The sequence below is a fragment of the Crinia signifera genome, chromosome 6 (genome assembly GCF_055691185.1).
Source record: "Crinia signifera chromosome 6, ASM5569118v1, whole genome shotgun sequence".
Taxonomy (NCBI): domain Eukaryota; kingdom Metazoa; phylum Chordata; class Amphibia; order Anura; family Myobatrachidae; genus Crinia; species Crinia signifera.
Window position 1 is genome coordinate 64931539 of NC_139222.1, and position 26084 is coordinate 64957622.

Here is a 26084-nt window from a genome sequence, read left to right on the forward strand (position 1 = left end):
GACTTTATCTCCAGATACCAGCGAAAAAGAGATTTGGCTTTTGCGAACAACTCTGAATTAGGACCATTGTTTGAAAATATAGTATTCTGAGCACTTTCTGTCAAAATAAAAACATACATTTCTAAGATGTATCTAAAAATACACTTGCCGTGGTCATGAAACAGTCGAAATTGATTAGAATAATAGGTGTTGCATACTTCCCAACATGACTCTCTCCAGGAGGAACACAATGCTCTATTCCTGGACTTTCCTCTTAATGCATGATTACCATCACCTGTACAGAAGCACATTTCTTATCAATGAACCGGTTTAAAACAGGTGATGGCAATTGTGAATTAAGAGGGAAGTCCAGGAGCAGAGCATTGTGTCCCTCCTGGAGAGGGTTATGTTGGGAGGTATGAGATTGGCTGTGTACTGTACCGTATGTATGTAGTGACAAACAATGAGACTGAGCGCTGCCTCCAGTCCGTACCGTTGCCCAGTAATTAATATGATTGGACTCTCCGGCAGCCTCAGCTGGCAGAATTCGCTCGGTCAGAACATATTGCGCATGCGTGCTGTCGCCGCTTACATACAGTGAGCGAGCGGAGAAATGTGCGCATGTGCATAACAGCTCAAGATGGCGGCGCTGTGCAGGGGAGTCCTTCGGCTCACGCTACTGCCCAGATGTCAAATACGGCAGGGGTTATCCCGGGAGTACAGTGCCGGTATATAGATGTAGTGACGTAGACTCATATATTGTTAGAGGAGATGTATATCGTTGTTTCAAGTGCATAAAAGTATCGAAAAGCTCACCCGAGTTAGGCAGCAGTAAGCGACCTGAGGTTATGTGCACTGATAGCTGGCTAATAAGTAGCAATGGTGGTGCAGCCTCACTGGTACATGTGTGATCGTTGTATAATGTTACTGCATTAATAGTTCTGCAGTTTACACGTGCATATACTGTGTTGCATAGTCTACTAAGTGTAATAATGCAATAGGTAACAAGATAAACGCCTGATGTTGTGCATGGAGTTTAGGGTGTACCTGTAGGCTAACGGCACTGCTGCTAGCTCTGAGGAACCTGGTGGTTATGGCCAGCTTATGATTAACGTATACTCCTTGTACAACCACTCTTCCACAAGCAAACAACATGATAAAGTTATACACAGATTTGGTCTGATTTTGAGTCACATGCAGGGATGTTGGATCACATTTGGAATGTGTGGATATTATTTTTTAACAGTGTCAATGCATTTATGCCCTTGTCTGCAGATGTACGCACTGTTTTAACTACGCAACAGTCCTCATCAACAGCGGATCCTACCTCCTGTTTCCCAAGAGTTCTGCAAATAAGCATGTGCGGGTTCAGGAATCCATGCATGTACATAGAAACATAGAATTTGACAGCAGATAAGAACCATTTGGCCCATCTAGTATGCCCCTTTTTTTTACCCTTCAGGTAAGCATGACACAAACAAGCTTCTAAGGACTGCACATGCTTGATCCCCTAGAAACTGTAGGTCTGCCACCCGTTACAGCCAGGGAGTGACTTTTCTTTGGAAGTGCTCTCTCTGCTAACTGCTGTCCGTACTGGCAGTCCCTAGAAGAGGATAAAACTTCCCTGTGTGGCTGTAACAAACAAGGAGAAGTTTCCATGGGAGGTCACTGGGTTTGCAGGGTATACTGGGGATGCTGCAGCCCCTAGGTAAATCCTTCACTGGTAATCACTAGTGGTAAGTACCACTTACTCAAACATATTATTTTCTTCCATCTGCTAGGGAGCACAGGGAACACCAATGCTGGGTACATACCAGGACGACTAGGGCCCGATCCCCTCAATCTAGATCCAATTCCGACCAATTGGATGTAGATTGTGTGCTGATTGGGCCCTTTTCTGTCCTGGTGTGGACCGATACCGATCCGATGCGCGGTCCCGCGGGTCGGTCGTTATTGAGATCCTACCTGCTGCAGGTAGGATCTCAATGACGACCATACAGCCGGGTGCGGGTCGCCATCGGATCGGACCCGCTCATGGTGCACATCGTGAGCGGGTCGTGCCCCCCCCCCCCCCCCGCGTCACCGTGAGCGGGTCGGACGAGACACTGACGACCCGCTCACGATGTGCATCGTGAGCGGGTCGCCCTGTTGTGTACCCTACATAAGATCTAGCCTTGAAGGTGCATAGACACGGGGGGGGGGGGGATATATTGCTTGCAATATATTGCTCAGTGTCTCCTTTTCATCAGCGACCAGAGATGGTCGCTGATGAAAAGGAAACCTCTGCTGGGGGTGCCGCTGAGGTAATTAGCTGCAGTGGGGCAGAAAACGGGAGTGCGCACCTGGTGATTTATCGCTGGGGCACACTTCCATCACTGGCAATATGGTCGCCTGCGACCATATTCCCAGCGATTATAGCCCATATCGCCCCCGTGTGTACACAGCATAAGAGGAGAGACTTTGGGCACCAAATTAGTTTTTTTTCCAGCAGCACCAGACTCCCTATCCACTATAAAAAAGGGGGGTTGTCACAAGGGTGACTGCAAGGGAACATACATAAGGTTTTTTGGGGCACACTTTGACAAAGATAATTTGAATGATATGGTTTGATGATAGTCTATTAAAATTTAGATTTTTATTAGATATGCGCTAAAAAGAGAAAAAGGTGAGCTGGTCACTTGTTTTAATTGACAAATGAGTAAGTTAGTCACCTGTCGGTGAGAGTCCTGAGCAATATTGCTGGAGCCGGCGCAATGAGAGGATAAGTGTATACACCACCTGTCGACCAAAGTCACTTATGACAATAAAGAATACAATTTAAACATGTGTAAGGTTCGACAGAGTGGTCTATTATGGACGCTTGACACAAAGTACAAATAATATATATGCAAATATAGATATGCGCAGCCTCCGTCTATGAGATAGGTAAAAGGTACAGTGAAATAAATTGAGGTGGAGTACCACTGTGGAAGAAGAGAAGAGGTATAGAATTATAAATTTAAATTTATAAGCTTGGGTCAGACACTGGGTGCTTCTGCTATTCCGTAGTATTACTACACCGGATATTCCCAGTGGGTCCCCCCCACCAGTACTAAGCCGGCCAATCACTGCTTAGCTGCTGAAATCGGTACGGGATCAGGCGATCCAGTGATGTATGGTAGTAAGTTTACCAAGTGAGAGGGCACCTGTGTTGATACCCAAGGAGATGTAGAATGCTTCTGCTTTCAAAGGTGCCACCAGGACATCACCCTGTTACCTGCCTGTATTGCAGGGAGATTTGTGGTGTGACACAACTGATGAGAGAGCATGGAACTAGATAGACCAATAGGAAGTGGGTAGGTGTCTCCGGCGTGTCTCACCTTCTGCTGTCCACCATCTACTGATAGTATCTAATGGTGGATGAGAGAGGCGAGTAACGTCCACCCCTTCCCTGAGGAATAGATTTATAGACGTAAGTGAGTGAATAGGAGACAGAGGGGAAAAAGGGAAGGAAAATTAGAGTAGTATTAGTAATCTAGACACCGGTTGGTATAGGTACGAAGATTTGACAGTTTCTAGGACAAAAATAATAGATGTATCCTCTTTGCTGATGCAAATGGTTTGTCACCAGTATCAGTATAATTTTACTGGGACCACTGTGAACCTGAGGAATTTAATCCTAAATTGCCTGGTCTGTATGGTTTTTAGGAGGGTTTGGTGGGTGAATTGACATCTGTCATTCCCCTGACCAGGACAAAATAGTGCAGACAGATATTTTGCAGAGAAATATATTGCAGACAGGTATAGACAATATCTATTAAATTGGCTTTTGCCTTGTACTGTTCACAGAACGAACTAATATTCCCCAAGGTATCAGATTGCAGAGAAATACATATTGCAGAGGAATATGGCAATTATGTAATAGATTGACTTTTGCATTGCACTACTCACAATGAGGATAAATTAGTCACGCGGTATCAGAACAGGTATGCTGCGATTTCACAATTGATGTGGCCCGTGTGCTAAGCACAATCGATCAGTTGCGCTAAAATGGAGAGATTACAGCGTGCATGTGTGTTTTACAATGCAGACTCCCCATGCCGTGTTCCAAGCGCTGGGAGAGAATGGAAGGGTACTTAGCTTGTATTTGCCCTGGAGACTGTAGGGCGAGATGAACCGGGTTCTGGATGCAACGGTGGAAGCGTGAACCACTGGGGGTCCACTGAGGGTCGGCGCCCGTCACCAGATTGGCGGGGATGCCGTGTCGGATGAAGTGCCGGGATCGGCAGTAGCGACGGAGGCTGGGGGTGTGTCAGAGGCGTCGTCCTGACACGTGTTTCGCTGGGCTTCGTCAGAGGACGCTGACGAAGCCCAGCGAAACACGTGTCAGGACGACGCCTCTGACACACCCCCAGCCTCCGTCGCTACTGCCGATCCCGGCACTTCATCCGACACGGCATCCCCGCCAATCTGGTGACGGGCGCCGACCCTCAGTGGACCCCCAGTGGTTCACGCTTCCACCGTTGCATCCAGAACCCGGTTCATCTCGCCCTACAGTCTCCAGGGCAAATACAAGCTAAGTACCCTTCCATTCTCTCCCAGCGCTTGGAACACGGCATGGGGAGTCTGCATTGTAAAACACACATGCACGCTGTAATCTCTCCAGCTTAGCGCAATTGATCGATTGTGCTTAGCACACGGGCCACATCAATTGTGAAATCGCAGCATACCTGTTCTGATACCGCGTGACTAATTTATCCTCATTGTGAGTAGTGCAATGCAAAAGTCAATCTATTACATAATTGCCATATTCCTCTGCAATATGTATTTCTCTGCAATCTGATACCTTGGGGAATATTTGTTCGTTCTGTGAACAGTACAAGGCAAAAGCCAATTTAATAGATATTGTCTATACCTGTCTGCAATATATTTCTCTGCAAAATATCTGTCTGCACTATTTTGTCCTGGTCAGGGGAATGACAGATGTCAATTCACCCACCAAACCCTCCTAAAAACCATACAGACCAGGCAATTTAGGATTAAATTCCTCAGGTTTTCACAGTGGTCCCAGTAAAATTATACTGATACTGGTGACAAACCATTTGCATCAGCAAAGAGGATACATCTATTATTTTTGTCCTAGAAACTGTCAAATCTTCGTACCTATACCAACCGGTGTCTAGATTACTAATACTACTCTAATTTTCCTTCCCTTTTTCCCCTCTGTCTCCTATTCACTCACTTACGTCTATAAATCTATTCCTCAGGGAAGGGGTGGACGTTACTCGCCTCTCTCATCCACCATTAGATACTATCAGTAGATGGTGGACAGCAGAAGGTAAGACACGCCGGAGACACCTACCCACTTCCTATTGGTCTATCTAGTTCCATGCTCTCTCATCAGTTGTGTCACACCACAAATCTCCCTGCAATACAGGCAGGTAACAGGGTGACGTCCTGGTGGCACCTTTGAAAGCAGAAGCATTCTACATCTCCTTGGGTATCAACACAGGTGCCCTCTCACTTGGTAAACTTACTACCATACATCACTGGATCGCCTGATCCCGTACCGATTTCAGCAGCTAAGCAGTGATTGGCCGGCTTAGTACTGGTGGGGGGGACCCACTGGGAATATCCGGTGTAGTAATACTACGGAATAGCAGAAGCACCCAGTGTCTGACCCAAGCTTATAAATTTAAATTTATAATTCTATACCTCTCCTCTTCTTCCACAGTGGTACTCCACCTCAATTTATTTCACTGTACCTTTTACCTATCTCATAGACGGAGGCTGCGCATATCTATATTTGCATATATATTATTTGTACTTTGTGTCAAGCGTCCATAATAGACCACTCTGTCGAACCTTACACATGTTTAAATTGTATTCTTTATTGTCATAAGTGACTTTGGTCGACAGGTGGTGTATACACTTATCCTCTCATTGCGCCGGCTCCAGCAATATTGCTCAGGACTCTCACCGACAGGTGACTAACTTACTCATTTGTCAATTAAAACAAGTGACCAGCTCACCTTTTTCTCTTTTTAGCGCATATCTAATAAAAATCTAAATTTTAATAGACTATCATCAAACCATATCATTCAAATTATCTTTGTCAAAGTGTGCCCCAAAAAACCTTATGTATGTTCCCTTGCAGTCACCCTTGTGACAACCCCCCTTTTTTTCAGTGTTATTACTGAACATCTTTTGGGAGCACCACCAACCGGACACTGCAAATCATTCAGTTGCCGCAGTAAAAATGTTGGTCATTCATATGTACAGCTGAAATTCTGTAGATTATACTGTCATTCCAGCCAGTGCTTTTCCCCCCCCCTTTCATTCCCTATCCACTATACCAGGGGAATACAGCCGTTCGGTCGACACTTTTTGGGTAGTGATACGTTGGGTCAACCACTAAAGGTCAAAAGGTCAACACAAGTATTAGGTCGATATTGGGAAGGTCAACAGTCAAAAGGTCAACATGGGTTTTCACTGGCTTTTTTTGAGCTGACATGTGCCGACAGGCGGTATTTCATGCTCTACCCTCCATTAGGATGTGGAGGGTGAATAGAATAGTGTGCCGAGCGTACTGAGGCACCGAGCCTGAAGCATGGTGAGCCATGCGAGGGGACGCAGTGTACTGATACCAACATTTGGGACAAAAAGAGTGAAAAAACCCATGTTGACCTTTTGACCGTCTACCTTCCCAATGTCGACAATGCTCGTGTCGACATTTTGAACTACGACTACCTTAGGCATGTCAAAATTTTCCTGTGTCGATCTAAGGCCTGTCAACCTTCAGGGGTCGATTCAACGTATGTCAGCCTTAACTTGGTTGACCCATACCAGGCTCCTGGCCTCCAGCCTGTTTATGTTTAGCACCTTCAGGAGCAGTTACCATTTTGTGGGGAGCTGCTTTTATCTGGCCCCTGTGTTTACATTATTTAATTTTACTTACACTTTTATTTTTGTTGAGCTGTCAGTACAGGCATCCTATAGGATGCCCTCACAGCCGCTCCAACTCCCAGTGCAGGTGGCGGCAGCACCGCCAACTGGGTCAGTGACCTCTTCCATGGGTTGTAAGGAGGGAAACGCTCCCTGAACTCACACCTGCACATCCTGAGCCGGTAAGATACACTGCTCCCTGCTTACAAAGGTGGCTGTTCACCGCTGGTGTTGGAGACCACTGTCTGCACGGGTTTGTTTCGACCCAGTGCGTTGTTCCACACACTGGACTATCAGGGCAGCGTGAAACATTACACAGTCCCCGGGGGGGGGGGGGTTTCTCATCTTTGCCCCTCCCCATTCACCGATCTGCAGATATATCTACAAACTGATCGTGCAGCGCATTCTCCATACACACTGCCCGATCCGTTGGGACTGACATCCCAAATGCGCCCACCCACTGAGCTGTCAGTTACCACTGGCTCGGTTCCTCCTAGTCACATGTTCCTGTGTTCTCCTGATGAATGCTCTAGTGCAGGGATTCCCAACCACGGTCCTCAAGGCACACCAACAGTGCAGGTTTTAGTGATATCCAGGGCTTCAGCACAGATGGTTTAATCAGAATCCCTCAGATACTAATTAAGTCACCTGTGCTCAAGCCTGGATATCTTCAAAACCTGCACTGTTGATGTGCCTTGAGGACCGTGGTTGGGAATGCCTGCTCTAGTGGTACAGATCTTGTTTCTGCTGATACGCATCTTCCTCAGATCTCAGGGATCCTGCAGGTCCATCACAATTTGACATTGGACTGAAGCAGGGTGTTTCTCAGGGTGTTTCTCGTGGCTTCAATTTAGCCACGGCGGCTGTGAGGGGTAGGTCTTCTACACCTCTTCCTAGACCAGGCATGTCCAAACTATGGCCCTCCAGCTATTGTGAAACTACAAGTCCCATCGTGCCTTGTCATGACCTCCCATCATGCCTTATCACAGTTTTGCTATTATTATAGTTTAACAACAGCTGGAGGGCCACAGTTCAGACATGCCTGTCCCAGACACTCCTCTGCTTCGTTTAGTGGGCATAGAGAGGATCCTGCTTGTATGGGTGTGCAGCCTACACTATTTTTACATTTAGCTTTTGATACACGTTGCATTGCATTTTAAGTAAAAATTGGATTTTTATAATTATAGCTAATTTGTTAATCTGATTATTAAAGGCTTACTGCTGAGCTACTTAAATGGAGCCTGTTTGTTTCTCCTCTTGCAGGCCCATCCTATCAGTACATTGTGGTGCAGCGCAAAGGACAAAATGAAAATGTTGGTTTTATACAGCTGAATCGACCAAAGGCGCTGAATGCATTGTGTGATGGACTGATGACCGAAATTAACCAAGCTCTGGACTCTTTTGAAGGGGACCCACAGGTTGGAGCAATTGTTATCACAGGGAGTGAGAAAGCCTTTGCTGGTTAGTTGTTGTCTGAGAAATTGAATGTAAACCTCTTGATTTTGTAAATGGAGATTCTATTGTGTGCTAGGAATGCAAATAATCGAGCTGCTGGTGAAAAATGCCCTGTGCAGGCTGAGATACATATTCTGCTAATCTCTGCTTGTAAACCATAAATGAAAAAGTGCTCAATGGGCCTAATTCAGGTCCTATGGTTATGGTTTTATTGCAACGTACCAATGTACATTGGCCCTTATTCAGATCTGATCACAGTACAAATTTGGGTACTTGTTTCCTAGCACGGCCACCCCGATTTACATCGGGGTGGTCGTGTCGGAAAAATCGGGTCGATCGCATCGCATGCGATTTGGTCGCATGCGATGCGATCGTCGCGACCGACCGATTTTGGACCCGATTTTTTTTTTTTTTTGAATTAAATGTAAATCGGGTCCCTGGGACCCGATTTTACATTGGATTCAATGTAAAATATTCCCAACCCCCCCAAATGTCACGGCGTACACCCCACCCCACGATAGACGCCAACCCGAAGCGTGGCGAGCGCAGCGGTGCGCGTCCTCGGACCTTTTCATTCCCCTACTATCCACGTCGGCGTGGAGTTGAGAATAGAATAGTGTGGCGAGCGCACGCGGATACCTTCACAGGTAAACGCGTCCCTTCGCGGACTTCACAGGTGTCCGCGTCGCCACGGACACCTGTGAAGCCCGCGAGGGGACGCGTATAACTGTGAAGGTATCCGCGTCCCCTCGCGGGGCTCGCTGCGCTCGCCACGCTTCGGGCTCGCTGCGCTCGCCACACTATTCTATTCTCAACTCCACGCCGACGTGGATAGTAGGGGAATGAAAAGGTCGGAGGACGCTCACCGCCGCCCCTCGCGGGCTCGCTGCGCTCGCCACGCTTCGGGTTGGCGTCTATCGTGGGGTGACGACGGGGACATCTAAAATGTGAAATGGGTCATATTGGCCCATTTCACATTTTTCACATTTTTTCAGGATTTCAATGTTAAAAAATCTTTTAACATTGAAGCCTATGTAAAAATCGGGGGCATCGCGTCGGGACCTATGTTAATGGTCCCGACCGACGCGATGCCCCCGATATTTTACCTTTCCCGACACGATTTCAATGTTAAAATATTTTTTAACATTGAAGCCTATGGGAAAATCGCGGGCATCGCGTCGGTCGCGTCGGGACCATTGTTAACGGTCCCGACCGACGCGATGCCCCCGATATTTTATCCTAGCCGGCCAAATGGACCTGATTTCAAAGGAAATCGGGTCCATCTTATGGATCGTGTACCTTAACTAAAGGTACACGATCCATAAGATATGTGGCCGTGCTAGGAAACAAGTACCCAAATTTGTTCTCAAAATAGGCAAAACCATGTGCACTGCAGTTGGGGCAGATGTAACATGTGGTGTGTTGAAACTGAAATCTAAATTGCAATTTAAAAATAATGCAGCCAGTATTTGCCCTGCACAGAAACAAAACAACTCACACAAATCTAACTCTCTTTATACAGGTTACATCTGCCCCACCTGCAGTGCACATGGTTTTGCCCATTTGAGAACAAATTTGTACTGCGATCAGATCTGAATAAAGGCCATTGGGCCTGTGACTGTTCTCAGAAGCACAAATGGTTGCAGTAGTCAGTTGACTAACAGTCTGCAGCAGTTTGGAGATGGCAATGACCTCAGTTTCCTATATGGGAATGCCAAGACGAGCATCTCCATCTTGGTGCGGTGGCTAACTTGTGTGACCCCATGGGTTATCGCAGCTGGCTGATGAAGTCGCAAGTCATTCAATGCTTTGGCACAAATGCATACAGGAGGCATCTCATTTTACCAGACACCTCTTGCTGCACAACAAAATCAGTCTGAATCAGTTATTTTGTGTTATTGTTCTTATTAGGCTATTTTTTTTGGTCTACTGCTTATTCCTTTAATAACCAGCAAATACACACTGTCTTATCTGGTTCCGGTGGATATAACTACTGTCTAGATAAACAGTCATCGGTTCCACACCAAAAGTTGGACATGGTAAAGTGGTAGACACGAGAAAAGGTTGATGTGAGTTTTTTACAATTTTCTTTTCATACTTTACCACCCACATGGACTACAATTGAGAAAGGTAAATTGTGCTGAGCGAAGCGTTTCACCAGGCCTGAAGCAATCCATGCGAGGGTACACTTCACAGTGAATGGTGGACCATGCCGACTGGTGTTAACATTGATAACAAAAAATGTCAACAACTTATGTAAACTTTTTCATGTTAACCTTTTGACCCTGTCAACCTCTTGCATGTTGACTTTTCGGTGTCCACCTCTTGACTGTTTATCTAAGATGCTGTCTAGTTAATAATCCACTCCCTTACTATTATGACTTTGTAGAATAGGGCCTTAAGGCCCATACACACTGGGCGACTCCCGCATCATCGCCGGGAAAGCCGTTCATCTGCTGGTTATACCAGCAGATGAGTGGCTTTCAGGACGGCTTTGCATAGTCGCCCAATGTGTATGGACCTTTAAACTTCAGCATCTTAACGCTGGCAACGGCACCTGATTTTGTGCCCTTCTGGGGTGAAATCAGCCCCACTTTGCACAAAAGTATTCGGAATCTATGGCGCAGTGAACACGTTTAAGACCTATTTGTATGAACGGCAGCAGAATTGTGCCATTTGGCAAATTATTCTCAATAACCATCTATGGCATGAATTAGAAAAAAAACAAACAAAAAAAGAATATATATTTATTTTAATTCATGCCATAAATGGTTATTGAGAATAATTTGCCAAATGGCACAATTCTGCTGCTGTTCATACAAATAGATCTTGTTTGTTTGCCATGGAAGGCCAGTTACATGTCCCTTTATGTTATGTGTCCCCATAAAGTGGCCACACTTTAGGGTGCAGCAGATGTCAGACCACATGGGGACATCATTAAGAGGTACAGTATGGCATAACCGCAAAGAGGTTGTTCTTGTAGTATATTCTACTTATATAAAACTTTATTGAATAAGTAAAATTCACAATCTCCTCGTGCGACCCTTAAATGAAGAAAAGTTTGTGACCCCTATTTTGATTGCTAAGGGATACAGCACATTTGTTTTATTTGCATTGTGTCATTAAATATGCCTCTATGTTCAGAATTCTGCTATTGGCCTAATCTTAATCTATAATATTTTCCTGGAAGCAATTGAATTATTTTATGTCTGGTAGCTGGGGCTGACATCAAAGAGATGCAGAACAGGACCTTCCAGGAGTGTTATGGGGGAAGCTTCCTGTCTCACTGGAATCGCGTGTCCACTGTGAAGAAGCCGGTTATTGCCGCTGTTAATGGTTTTGCAGTAAGTCACCTGACTTGCTCGTCACTCACTGTCCTATCTATAGAAAATTTTATATCTTCATTTTAAAATGGAATTGTGGTGATCCTTCTATTTAGTTATGTTATTTACTGCATTTAAACATTTATTAACAGTTTCTCACAGTATATAGCACACACATATTCCGCAGCACTTTACATATTTGAACATTCATATCAGTCCCTGCCCCAGTGGAGTTTACAATCTGTATTCCCTACCACATGTACACGCACACACAGACATTCTAGGGTTAATTTTGTTGGACCAATTAACCTACCAGTATATTTTTGGAATGTGGGAGGAAACCGGAGTACCCAGAGGAAACCCACGCAAGTACGGGGAGAATATACAAACTCTGCACAGTTAGGGCCATGGTGGGAATCGAACCCATGACCTCAGTGCTGTTAGGCAGTAATGCTAACCATTGCACCATCCGTACTGCCCAATTCACTTCAACTATATGCAACGCACTTCCCTCGTATATGCAACTCCACTTCATTTCATGTCTATGCAACGTTATGCTTATTACACCATCTAATCAATCATCGCATATATACGTGATCCCTTTACTGAATAATAAATACCGTTCTTCAGACATCGTATCAAGATAGATTATTGAAAAGTAAAGGAGGGTTATGCTGTAAATTTTGAATTTGCCAAGCGGTTTAGTGAGAGACTGAACAGTACCCTTTAATCAGCATTACACACCACTTTTGACCTTTTCAGGTTTAGTTGTTCCACGGCAGATTAGTTTGGTGATAACTGGACACATTGTTTATTTTTAATGAAACCATGTTTGTTTTTTATTTTTTATTTTTTTTATTCAATAATTTTTATTGAGGTTTTTTTTTTTTTACATAAACAGCACACCCCAGTACAAACATATGGGTAGTTGGAACATCTGTGGATCATTGCAATTAAAAGAAAAAGACGGGAGATAATACAGTATATAAAAATACCATCGTATGTAGCTAAGTAGGATTTACATAACACATGTATGCACATAATCTTCAATGACTAGCAGGATAGCTCGTGCACCGAAGGCGCCACTCAGGCACGAACAATCAAAAACACTGTACAGTATATGTTGTCATTGTAATTGTAGACTGAGATATCCAGCATCTTTTTTTTATGTTAAAGGCCATTTATCATTACTGGTAGTAACCGTATTAGCCTATATTGATAAGGACAAATAAAGGAAAAAGTTATGCCCAACTACCCAAAATAAAAATAACCCATAATTCCAAAACAACCCCCCACAAAAAACCCCCCACCCTGTATGACCTAACCCAACTCTAGGTATACCTGGAGCCCGTAACTAACTAACCCCTAACCCGTTGCCTATACTATATCTAAGCTAAGTTACCCACCAAGCCACTCCAACCCTCCCCCCAACCCATGAACCAGGGGACAAAAGATTAATGGCCTTAAGCTAGGCGGAGCGTGGCCCAGCCCCCCCTCAACAACTGGAGATATGTATCAAATGCGTCATTCTTAAGTGTGTCATATTCCAAGCAAGCATTAGCATATTCATAAATTCAACAAAATATGTATAAGGATACATCAGCGTACATTATAGGAAACATAGAAGTAAGAGCTAAGTAATAAGCAGGACTTCGATAAGTGGGGAGCCATCCTCACCCTCTGAACATTATATGGAGTTAATCGGGCCAGTTTTTCAGTCCCAAGAAGGATCGATATGTCGCATGCAGAAGGACTGCAAGCATGCACGTAAACACTGGGAAAGGACCAAAACATTTGTGAGGTACCATCCAGGATTGCAAAGCTACTTGCAGAAGCAGCAAATCTAAGGCGGGGGAAGCCTCATTAACCTCTGACGAAAGATGGGTAAAGCATGACATGTTTGTAAATCCAGTCAGACCCGTCATGTAGCAGTCCTCCAGGGCTTGGTAAAACACTGAGTCCACATGTGTTACATCAGCATGGTGATAGAAAGGGAAGGCACCATCCTCACCTCCATTTCCCAGAGTGTAAGCAAACGTAGAGACACTAGGGGCTAGGACCGTTTGTGCCTGAAACTTGAAATTTTCAGGCAAGGAGCACTCCTCCGGGATACAGGAAGATTCAGCCTTAAGTGGCAAAAGTTCAGCAGCTTGATCTTGAGGTGTAATAATAGTGGATAGATCAGCAGGATAGCCTTCTGCAGGTGAACTAGATAAAGCGCAGTCTCGTATTGCAGCAAGCTTTCGGCAGAGCCTACTGGCAGACGCATCTATAGCCCGCAGTACACAGAGTAGAGGACTCGCCATTTAGGAAGAAGACTGTATAAAGCTGGAGACCAAGCCAGTTGCACACTCCACCCACCCAATGGAAGGGGATCCTTTAGTATATCTGGTGGTGGCTAGCACACCACCAGCTCAGCGTTAATAGATGGCAGGGGCAGACAAGCCAACATAGGCCCGGCAGCAGAGAGACTCAGCGAGATCCAAAATGGCCGCGACCTCACCGGGAGCTTTACAGGGTAAGTATACTTGCAGGAGGAGCGGTCCGCAGACACATATGTCGCCGCCGGATTCTGGGAGGGTAAGCGAGGAGGCCCCAGCCTGGATGTAGACAAGATCGTCTGCCGGAGATCTTTGCAGGGGGGAGCGTGCAGGGTCAGGAGCGCCGCAAAGACGGAGCAGGCCAGCACCTGCACCCGGCCAAAAGGAGTCGCTCAACCCGCAGAAGCCTTGTTGAAGGAGCCCAGGGGTGATCGGAGAGGATAATCCACCTCTCTGTGCAGTCTTGCGGCAATATCTTCGCTAAAAAACAGGAGTTTGTGCAGGATTTGTGAGGGAGAGCTGGAGAACACGTCCGGCTGCTAGCTAACCAGGCCACCTTGTTTTTTATTTCTTTAAAAGCTTTGTACATAACATTCATAATAAAAAAAAAAATCTAACGATTAATATAGAAGTGGATATAACACATAACAATTTAGGTTATTTTATTAGAAAGGTTATTTTATTAGAAAGACTCTTCATGATCTGCTCATTTTGTAGCTTCTTGGACAGGGAGTTTTGCATGAGGCACATACTAACCTCTATTTTATAATAAATGTGCTATAATGTTGAACGATCAGAGGTTACGTTCTAAATAAGCAATGGCAATGTTTATGTATGCTCCTATCTAGCTTGGAGGAGGATGTGAGCTGGCCATGATGTGTGACATTATCTACGCTGGGGAGAAGGCACAGTTTGGGCAACCAGAAATCCTACTTGGAACCATTCCAGGTATATTCTGCTTTTTCTGATCGCTTCATTGTATTGTCTATAAAAGTAGCATGACCTTTGTTTTACATTTTAATTGTGAGACCAGGTCATTTTAATAAAAAAAAATTATCTGGACACATAAGAATAATTGTCCACGCATCCTTCCAACCTTACGCCCAGAGGCAGTGGAAGCATTAGTCTCCAGGTGCTGCTGAGTAAGAACTGATCTCTCTCCACACATGTATTAAGTCACTGCTGACCAGTGTCCTTGCTCACAAGCCCCCTTGGTGGCGCCTCTGGCCGGGCTTTGAGCTGAGGAGTCCTGGGATGTGTGCTAGAAACAGCAGATTAACGTCACAGTGCATATACAAATAGCAGTGGCATCTGCTTCTGTGACATACATAATGAGAAAAAGGAGTGCAGCAGTTGTTTTAACGTAGTGTACTAACTCTCTGAGGGGATACGGTAATTAGATCAACACCATTAGGTCTACATTCAGAATGGTTGACATGAGTCAAAGTCAACATGGGTGTAGGTCGACAGGACATTAGGTTGACATGGGCAAGGTTTTGCACTGTTTTTTGAGCTGACATGTGCCGACAGGCAGTATTTCCTGCCCTACCATCCACTAGGGCGTGGTGGGAGAATAAAATATTGTGCCCGAAGCAGTGCTACGTTTCGACATTCGGGTAAAAGACTGTGAAAACCCCCATGTTGACCTTTTGACTATCGACCTTGCCCATGTCAACCTAATGACCTGTCGAACTACACCCATGTCGACCTTTCTGCATGTCGACCTAATGGTGTTGAACCAATGCTTGTCGACCTAATGATCCATACAACTCTCTTAGTGCCTGGTATGAACTCCCCACTCACCCTGTTGAACACAAAATCCTCTCGCAATATGGGGTATATTTACTAAGGGTCTATGGTGGGCGACCACACGCATTTTTTTTAAATATATTTTTAAATGTGTGTTTTTGGCCTGGAAGCTTGACATGGACATTGACATTGAATTAGATTTGGTACTTCTTTACTTTCACGGCGCCACTAGATTAGGACAGATAGGAAATCGCGGTCATCGCGGGCATTGAATGCACTAAAAAATCGGGTGCGACGCGATGCCCGCGATTTCCCATAGGGACCAATGTTAAATTTCTCAATGGACACGATTTTATGTTCAATGCCTCAATTGACACGATTTTTCCATAGGAAACAATGTTAAATGGCCCACAGAGGCCAAATAGGCACCCTCAAGTTGTTAACGCCACCCCACGATCAACGTCAACCCGAAGCGTGGCGAGCGCAGCGAGCCCGCGAGGGGCGGCGGTACGCGTCCTCCGACCTTTTCATGCCCTACTATCCACTAGGGCGTGGAGTGAGAATAGAATAGTGTGGCGAGCGCAGCGAGGGGACGCGGATACCTGTGAAGCCCGCGAAGGGACGCGTTTACCTGTGAAGGTATCCGCGTCCCCTCGCGGGGCTCGCCACGCTTCGGGCTCGGTGGCTCGCTGCGCTCGCCACACTATTCTATTCTCACTCCACGCCCTAGTGGATAGTAGGGCATGAAAAGGTCGGAGGACGCGTACCGCCGCCCCTCGCGGGCTCGCTGCGCTCGCCACGCTTCGGGTTGACGTTGATCGTGGGGTGGCGTTAACAATTGTGGGGGTCATTTCACACTTGAGGGTGCCTATTTGGCCTCTGTGGGCCATTTAACATTGTTTCCTATGGAAAAATCGTGTCAATTGAACAGAAAATCGTGTCCATTGAGAAATTTAACATTGGTCCCTATGGGAAATCGCGGGCATCGCGTCGCACCCGATTTTTAGTGCATTCAATGCCCGCGATGACCGCGATTTCTAGTGGCGCCGTGAAAGTAAAGAAGTACCTTTAGATTTTTATCGATCTTTAGTAAATATACCCCCATAGGTCATTTGTGGCGCCTTATAAATAAACGAACTACTACTACATTCCCAGACCTGGTATTAAATAATATGGAGAAAGGAATGTGTCCGGTTTTTAACACAATTAATCATTAGACTCAGACCCCAGAGATACAGTCATTAATCAGTAACTTTGCTACCTAGTTCATGGATTTCGTGTCTTATGACCTACATACCCTCTGCATATTCATAGACAATCCTATTGCCTATGCTAACACTAAACTATGATTTGACATTGTCTTTTACCACTTCTTTAATGTCTCCAACTGAGGGGGGTATTCAATCTTCGGGTCACGGCAGACGAGCTTGCTCGCCCGCCGTGACCCAGTCCCGTTCTCGGTCAGCTCGACCGAGAACATGCAGGCGGGATTCAATGTCCCGTCTGCAGCGGGACGAGAAGGGAGCGTGGCCGCGAATTGCGGCCGGGAAGTGACGAGATGCAGCCGGCAGCTCGTCACTTCCCGGCTGTTCTCGGCAGAACGAGCCCGACAGCTAGAGATGTCGGGCCCGTTCTGCCAGGAAACCCTGTCGGGGAAGACAGCATTGAATAGGGCCAGTCAACGGCGATTGAATATCCCCCTGAACCTTCTAGCTATTCCACTGCAACTTCTATTCCTGCAGCCATAGCTTAGCTTGTGTGCCCCTACACTCAATCCCTTTTTACTGCCCTTACTTGAGTGCTTCATCTCCAGCCACAAAGCTAGATATCTTATAATGTTTCCCGATTTCCCCTTTTTTACAAAGTAGCAGTGCAGACGTACCGGTATATTAATTTGAAAAACGACTCTCTTCTGTGGTGTATGGGCAGCAATGCCTGTGGGTGTCCGAATGCTCAGTGCCTTTGACCGTTCATACATTGGGGTAGATGTAAATGTAGTCGATATGGAGAAGTGGTATCAGTGCTGATACGGTACTTATGTATTATCTGGGCTCCCATGTTAAATGCACCCCATTTTTTCATACCCCTACTATCCAACTACGCATGGAGTTGATTTTATATAGTGTGGCGAGCACAGCGAGCCACCGTGCCCGAAGCGTGGCGAGGGGACGCGGTCTCATAAGAAAAACGGGAGCCCAGATATTACATAAGTACCCTGATACCACTTCTCCCCGTGTGTGAATGTACCAGTGTGCAGTGTGCCAGGGGCACTATATCAGAACTGCTATCTACAAGATAATATGCAGGGGCTATGTATGAAAAATGTACAGCACTGGCCACACAGACACCTGCAGCTATCGATACCGAAGGCCGCATGCGTCGTTGCCCTATCGCCACAGCAGAGACAGTTACAGTATGTCCCTGGGTGCTCTACGGATCGCCTGAGGGGGGAGATTTCACTAATACTGCTTCTCCCCGTATAACGACCTGTCTTACATCTACCCCACAGTATCTGGCGATCCGCACCGTAACTATGACACACAAAAGGGATCTGCTACATGTAAAAGTGCTCACGTAATGCGTAATCACGTCTTCCTTTCTGTGTCTATGCCATTACCTCCCTCACAAACCATGACTTTGCCACAGACATTCTTTCAATGTGTGTTATTTTTATTGCTTTCATTGTTGACTTGGTATATGTGTTATGATATTTGTAAGGTTAGTCCTTAATGTTAAGGTTAGTCCTTAAATACAATTATTAATAATACACGTTCTTTACTGTTGCTGAAATAACAATGAAGAGTATGCTTACTTGATCACATTTATTTCCTTTGTTTAATATCATGATTATTTAATATCACAAGTATATTATGTGTGTATGTATATAGTATATATCTATTGTCTACATGATTATATTTATGCAGTGTCAATGTGAAGGCTGCATTTTAACATGAGTAAAGGTAAAATGTAGGGAATAAAAAGGGGAGTTTTAATTATGTGGAAGATGTCCTATCTCCATACATTCCTCCTTTCCCTCAGGCGCTGGTGGAACTCAGAGGCTCACTAGAGCTGTTGGGAAATCTCTGGCTATGGAAATGGTCCTCACTGGTGACCGTATATCTGCCCAGGAGGCCAAGCAAGCAGGTACAGTTCTACATAGTTTGTTCTTAACATACAGTGTGCAGAATGTTTTATAATTTATCTAACTATTTTTCACAGTGCTAGCTTACTGTTTACATGTGGGGTGCATCTTACATCACCCTAATGCATGCAACTAATTTTTTTGTTTTTGTATTTAATACTTGTTACAATTGCTAGAATAGCAGACATAAGCTTGTATTATCCTGGAACTTAGAATATTGTTATAAAGTGATCTGCTAAGCTTTCCATTAAGTCTATTTGAAATGGAGCAATGATAGTTTTATGCCTCCATCAACAATTATTAATTGGGGTCCATGTTTTTATTAGGAAGTAGTTTCTTAGATTTGCGCAGCCAGTGCCTGATCAACAGTTAGGAGCTTCTTACAACTCCGCTAATAAAAGCATTGTCCTTTCACATTGTCCAGCATTTACACGATCGGGACTGCCATGTATTAGAACCCACTTAGTAAATAATCCCCTTAGGCTAATTAGCTGGCACCCTGGGGTCCGGAAAAGGCAGGAGGGTCCAGAAAGTTTGTGGGCGGGTGGTGCTGACTGCACATGTAGCTGCTGCAACCCAAAACATGGCGACCCTGTGCTTGCCTTTGCAGAACACTACAACTGATGTTGAATTAGGCCCCATGTTCTCTATGCTATTTCACATGGCTTCAGCAAGCTGCCACGTAAGGAAGGAGGTGCTTTTCTAAGTAGGCAGCGTCTGTGGGGTCGATATGTGACTGGGCGATATGGAGTGGCAGAGGTATCAAGTTGTGTGTGCTGATACCGCCCCTCCCCCAACCCCCATGGATTACACTGTGTGGTAAATGAGTATGCGCTCCAATCTATATCCACACCCCTATCTAAAGCTATGTAAACACACTTCGTTTTGCTTTAGATTCGATTTTATATTAGATTTGGCATTAGATCTTCCCATTCAATTTGACATTAGATCTGTACTTATGCATTAGATATCTATTGCAATATCGAATTTGATTGACATTCATGGTACATTGTACACATTCGATTTACTGGATCGAATTCGATATTTCCTTGGCTGCTTCTTTTTTGATTTTTTTTTTTTAGGAAACTGGAGCGCTCATCGAATCAAATGCAGATCGAAAGTGTCCTAAAAACAATTTGATGTTAATTCGATTTTGCTCCTAGAAGCAAAATCAAATCGAAAACGGGGAAGAATCGAACTATGTGTACACAGCTTAAAAGATAGCATGCTGATATGCAGGGCGATGTGCTGACCAATCAGACACCTGCATATATCGATTTTGACAGCTGTAGGTGTTGTTATCCTATCTGTTCCGAGATATCGCACATGCGCCACAGGGGTCAGGCAGGTAGACACCGTGCATCAGCATTTCGTTTTTTTTTTTCCTCTGCTTCGGCTGACAAGATGTTAATGCATCTTGTCCATGTAGCTTCCTGCTTTGTCTCTGTGTGGGTTGGTTAAACTCTACACAGTGGCATGGACTGTGAGTCACATCTCAAATGACCAATCAGTTTTTTATCCATATAAGCTCCGATCAGTTGTATAGGGGCTTCAGCTGTTCAGCTGCAGGTAATGGGGTGGGAAAATACATGTAAAGGACTAATACGAAATCTGTCCAATTGAGCAGCAGTTCTAGGCAGGAAATGGATACATGAGATGGGCACCTCCCTACAACTGATGGGATGCGGTCATTTGGTCGACAGTCATTAGGTCGACATAGTTCTAGGTCGAAAGGTAATTAGTTCGACAGTCAAAAGGTCGACATGGGTTTTTTTGAGCCGACATTTGCCAGCAGGCGGTATTTCATGCCCTACCATCCACTAGGGTGTGTCGGAAGAATAAAATAGTGTGCCCGAACTTTAAACTGTGTCCATGTCGACTGTTTACACTCAGGTAAAAAAAACTGTGAAAAAACCCATGTCAACCTATTGATTGTCGACCTAGACATTGTCGAACTAATGACCTGTTGAACTAATGACCTTTCAACCTATTACTATGTCGACATTTTCTCATGTCGACCTAAGGACTGTCGAGCATCATGCTGTAGACCAAATGATCCCAACCCCATCGGATCCTCTACTGATAGTAAGGTATATTGGGATTTGACAACTAGAATTGGATCGTTACTGCATTACACAGTATAAAATATGAAGATAACCCTGTTTTTTGAAGCGTTGCTGGTTCAGGCCATATTGCCGAACGTGAAAGCTGAAGGTATTAAGAGCAGACGAGGGTACAAGCTGCTACCCAAAGATTTTTTTCTAAGTGTTTTAGTGAAGATTAATATCATCTTGAAATAATAAAAAGGATTCTAGCGTAAACTACTTAGGTGGTGCGGTCGGATTCTGGTGTATTAATGTTCATCTTATTCAGAAAGAAAAAGAGATTTCACTGCTGCACTCAGTGGTTGCTCAATAGATGTAGTTGTATCCCTTCCATTAGAATATGTTCGACTCAGCAGGTCAGACACTACTACTTAAACATTGATTCACCAGAACGCTAGTGAATGGTTCATTGGAATTTACTGTATAATGATGTTGGTAAGTCTGGTTTATATGTAAAACAATACATGACTTTTTACACATTAATGTTAACATTCTTAATTTGGCATGATGTAATTTGCCATTTCTTTGATTATTTGTTAAGTTTCTCATATAGCGCACACATTTTCCGCAGCGCTTTACAGAGTATAGTCTAATATTCACATCAGTCCCGGCCCCAGTGTAGTTTACATTCTATATTCCCTATATTACATGTACATGTGCACACAGACATTCTAGGGTTAATTTTGTTGGAATCCAATCAGCCTAACCGTATATTTTTGGATTGTGGGAGGAAACTGGAGAACCCGGAGGAAACCCACGCAAGCATGGAGAGAATATACGATCTCTGCACAGTTAGGGCCATGGTGGGAATCGAACCCATGACCTCAGTGCTGTGAGGAAATAATTTAACATTACTGTCTCACAGCACTGAGGTCATGGGTTCGATACCCATAATTTAAAGCTAGGGCATCACAGACGGTGTAATGGTTAACCTATTACACTGTCCGTGATGCCCTAGCTTTAAATTACGGTTAAATTGTCTATCCACTGACTGCATACCGTAAATGACATGGAAGCCTCAATTTGGTGCTTACTCTGTCAGTGATGAAATGAAACACTACTAACTCAAAAGTTTTTGGGGTTTTAGTTTGTTAGATTTTGAGAAAATTACATATAATCTGAGAAATGGGTTGGAATAATAACAAATACGTTTATAAAAATAAAAAAAAACAGCTAAATCAGTCATGTGACACAAGGAAGTTCTATTTCTTTCATTCACTTCCCACATCTTATATTTTGGAAAATGTGCACAGTCCTCCTCCCTCCTGCTGTGAGTACTGCCCCGATGCAGTGCACCAACTGCGCTGCCACTATTTCCGACCTTCCCTGGATTTACAGCTCCTACGTAATATGGCCAAAATAGCGCCAAAATCCGAGATTGCCAATTGTATTTTCTAATTCCTATTATATAATAAAACAATGATATAAAATGAATCTGGTTTAGCTCATTTGAGCCATTAAAATTAGAAAGATAAACCGATAAATTGATATTGGGTAGGGTATAATTATTGCATGTGCTAACTATTATCTGAAACTCTTCTCTATAACCTCCTGTGGCAGGCCATAATGCGACTAGAATATTGGAGCATTGGAGTGTATTCACTGAGATTAGGAAAGTGTTCAGGACAGTTTGTAAAATCAGGTGTGTCCTGTATAATATGAGGATCGGATGAAGTCTGTGCCTCCTACATAATGAGACCAACCTGAATACATACTTATTTTGGGCATTGTAGAGAACACTGAAATGAGGCTGAATGGTTTTTCTTTCTATTGCTCTACTTTCTGCAGGGCTGGTCAGCAAGGTGTATCCAGTGGAGAAGGTTGTAGAAGAAGCCATCAGCTGTGGGGAAAAGATAGCCAAGAACTCCAAGCTCATTATGGCAATGGCCAAAGAGGCTGTTAATGGAGGTGAGTGAAAACCATGATCATCTCTTAACCGTTTTCTCAGTTGTTTCAATAAACCTAAAAAAATTTTTTAGCCAAAAGTATAAGACGTTGCTGAAAGACTGTCACCTTGTTATGGTAACTGTATTGGCAGACTTAATGGATAAATAGATATGTAAGTTTGTTGCTAAATCTAAAGCAGCCATCTAGTGTAGGTAGTAATAGGCAAACGCAAGGGGGGTTTATGGTTGCCCTGGAAACCCCCTCCTTTTGGCAAGTGCCTTAAATTATGACAATAGCACTGGTATATAATCAATAGAGCTGCCATTACATCTTGCAGTGTAAGGGACAGAGCAGAGTTTTTACACTTGACCAGTGATAGGAGCTTCTTCTACCACATTTACTGTAAGCGTGGATCAGTGCCCTTAAACTTTGCAATGGACCAGAGAGTTGCTGCAAGGAGGAAGAGACAGGAGCCTTACTAGTCTGAGGTTATATGTGCAGTACTGGTTTTCATGACCACTTATCTTATTTAAATAATTGAAACAGCCTATACTATAGACAATCTGTACTGTTAAATATTAATACTCTATTTCATACATTCTCACTTCAATGTGCAGCAGAGTGGGAGATTTTAGGGTACATTTGGAAACGCCCCTTCTAAAAATCCTGCGTTTGCCACTGGTAGTGTTATGCTAATTTTCACTAACAGGAAGTTACATAGGGTTAGTCACTCTGGGGTGAGGGACTGTACAAGTAATGTGCCTCCCTAGAGGATAACAGCTGTGTTAACAGTGAGACCAGCCAGGGATAGTGCCAGAAAAATGGGATTACAGTAGTTTGGTGGGTAAGGGAGAACCAGGTGGAACTCTGACTCTATAGGGTGTACACACGGAGCAAGTTTTGCTAGTGAGCGACTTTGACTAAGTGATTTCATTAGATGCACCAGTGATTTTGACTAAGCGATTTTGTCTATGGGTGATTTTTGCCTATACTACAATTAACATACTTGATTGGTATTTAATTGCAGATCGCCTAGTGAATATCGCCCTCAGCAGTGAATGCCAGCACATTAGACTAGACAGCCATTAATCTAGTCAAAATATTCTTGCCTGGCAACTCTTTTTTGCAAAGCGATATTATAGGGGGATTTGTTTAACCTTATAAGCAATTTTGACTATTTAGTCAAAATCACTTAGAAGGATCACTCCATGTGTGCACCCCTTAAGATTGATGAGACTGATGGCTATCAGAATGTTATTAACCTGGTGTTGGACAAGAACTTGTCTATTATCAGTTTGACAGTGGTGGACTTTCTGAGGACAGATGTCAAACTTATTGCAATGCAACCTCAAGTATGCTACGCCTGCATAGTGCAAAATTAACCATTTCTAGCCTGAGCAGCCTTCTTATCGGCAATGACATTTGAATTTAGCATTTAGGCTAAACTAATTTGTATCTCTACAGCATTTGAACTGTCCTTGGCCGAAGGAAACCGACTGGAGAAACGACTTTTCCATTCTACATTTGCTACGGTAAGAGATTGTTAGGGATTATGGGTGAGATGTGTCAAACACTGAATAGAGAGATAAGCACCGACCAATCAGCACCAACTGTCTTTTTTTCAAACAAAGCTTGTAAAATGATAGAAGCTGATTGGCTAGTAATTTATCTCTCACCTTTCTCTCTCCAAAGTATCATACATCTCCGCTCTGTGTCTGTTTAGTGACTGTGCCATTGAACATGTACTGTACATATAATCCTATTCCATATGTGATTTGATTTCCAGAATGACAGGAAAGAAGGCATGACGGCTTTTGTGGAGAAGAGGAAGGCAGACTTCACTGACCAATAGAGTGTGAGCATGGACTAATGCAAAAAGGATTAAGCTGAAAGCAGGAATTGTGATATTTCAGATGATCAAAGTGCTTACAAACTCAGCCTTAATCCTTCCAAAACAGCACTTAGTGAATGAGTTTCATATTAATAATCCAGATTACATGACACATTTGCTCCTGTTTTCTGCCATGTACGCCAGCCACATAGGTTTATGTAATTCAACAGTGGAGTATATGAGAATTGAGTGCTAAGGTCCAATAAATGTATTTCAATAGAAATCCTGAATTATTTTTTTTTACGCTCTAAAACCGTGATATTCCAAATGAAAATTATTTTATTGCAGTCCCCATAGCAGATTTGTATGTTCCTTAAATGTTATATGATTTTTATGATGCATAAAATACATATACATGGTTATAAATGTTCTACACGGCTCCTCCCGTCTTATTTTACTGCCTCAGTTAGGCACTTTTTTTCACTTTTACTATAATTTAGTGCACAACTGCAAGAATTGTACCTGGTTCCTAGAACTTTTTCCAGAGGTAGTGGCCAGGACAAGGCTGGTTTTAGCAGAAAGAAGGAACCCTGATCTCCACTGAGGTGCTGCCAGGGACCCCTCTGGCCATAAATGCCAGCCGGAGCGGTGTGAGCCAATGAGATCTAGTTTTCCTCCTTTGGTCAGCTGGTTTCCCCTGGTGTATGGAGGCTGCTGTGAGAGCACAGAGGCAGTGACAACAAGGTTTACCATGTCCTCACTAGCCTGCCGGGGATATGGGTCTGCCTTTATACCTAACAAGATGCTGGCAGGGGACCTGGGTGGTCTGCCTTGGGGAGGGAGCTCTCCTGTAACTCCTCATCCCAATCTTGGCATGTTTGACCTGCAGTTGCCCACCACAGAGTCTCTTCCTCTCCCCATGATAAGTGGCCAGCTTCTCCTGCAGGTAAGTAGCAACTTGGTATCAGGCAAATCCCCTTCTATACCTCAGTCTCTTTCCTGTGGTTATACATTACTTTTCTCTGTACGTTCTAGTGCAGTGATGGGGAGCCTTCAGCCCTCCATCTGTAGTTGAACTACACAGACTGCACTGCTACAGTTTTGCTATTTGGCCATTCTAAAACTGTTGCAGGGCATGCTGGGATGTGTAGTTTCAACAACAGCTGGAGGGCTGAAGGTTCCCCCATCCCTGTTCTAGTGTGTGTACTTGTACCAGTGTAGATCCAGACTGAAGTGTGCTCTGTGAAGCATGTTTGTTCCATGTGCGTCCCAGTCAGGACTCAAGGGAAAAGATGATTCTGGTGTTGAGGAACTCTTAATGATAATATATTAAAATAACATTTATGGTGTCAACCATCGCACATAAGC

At 44.2% G+C, this 26084-nt stretch overlaps 1 protein-coding gene and 2 pseudogenes across 1 annotated transcript; 2 read left to right on the plus strand and 1 right to left on the minus strand.

Moving 5' to 3' along the window:
- Window positions 1-587: 587 nt before the first annotated feature.
- ECHS1 (enoyl-CoA hydratase, short chain 1) lies at window positions 588-24999 on the plus strand. The gene is made up of 8 exons (XM_083146158.1): window positions 588-707; window positions 8167-8364; window positions 11575-11702; window positions 14851-14950; window positions 18791-18895; window positions 22787-22906; window positions 24350-24417; window positions 24672-24999. The coding sequence occupies exons 1-8, from the start codon at window positions 620-622 to the stop codon at window positions 24735-24737; spliced, it is 873 nt and encodes a 290-aa protein (XP_083002284.1). The 5' UTR covers window positions 588-619; the 3' UTR covers window positions 24738-24999.
- Window positions 3027-3145, minus strand: LOC146011708 (5S ribosomal RNA; annotated as a pseudogene).
- Window positions 5490-5608, plus strand: LOC146011709 (5S ribosomal RNA; annotated as a pseudogene).
- Window positions 25000-26084: the final 1085 nt, after the last annotated feature.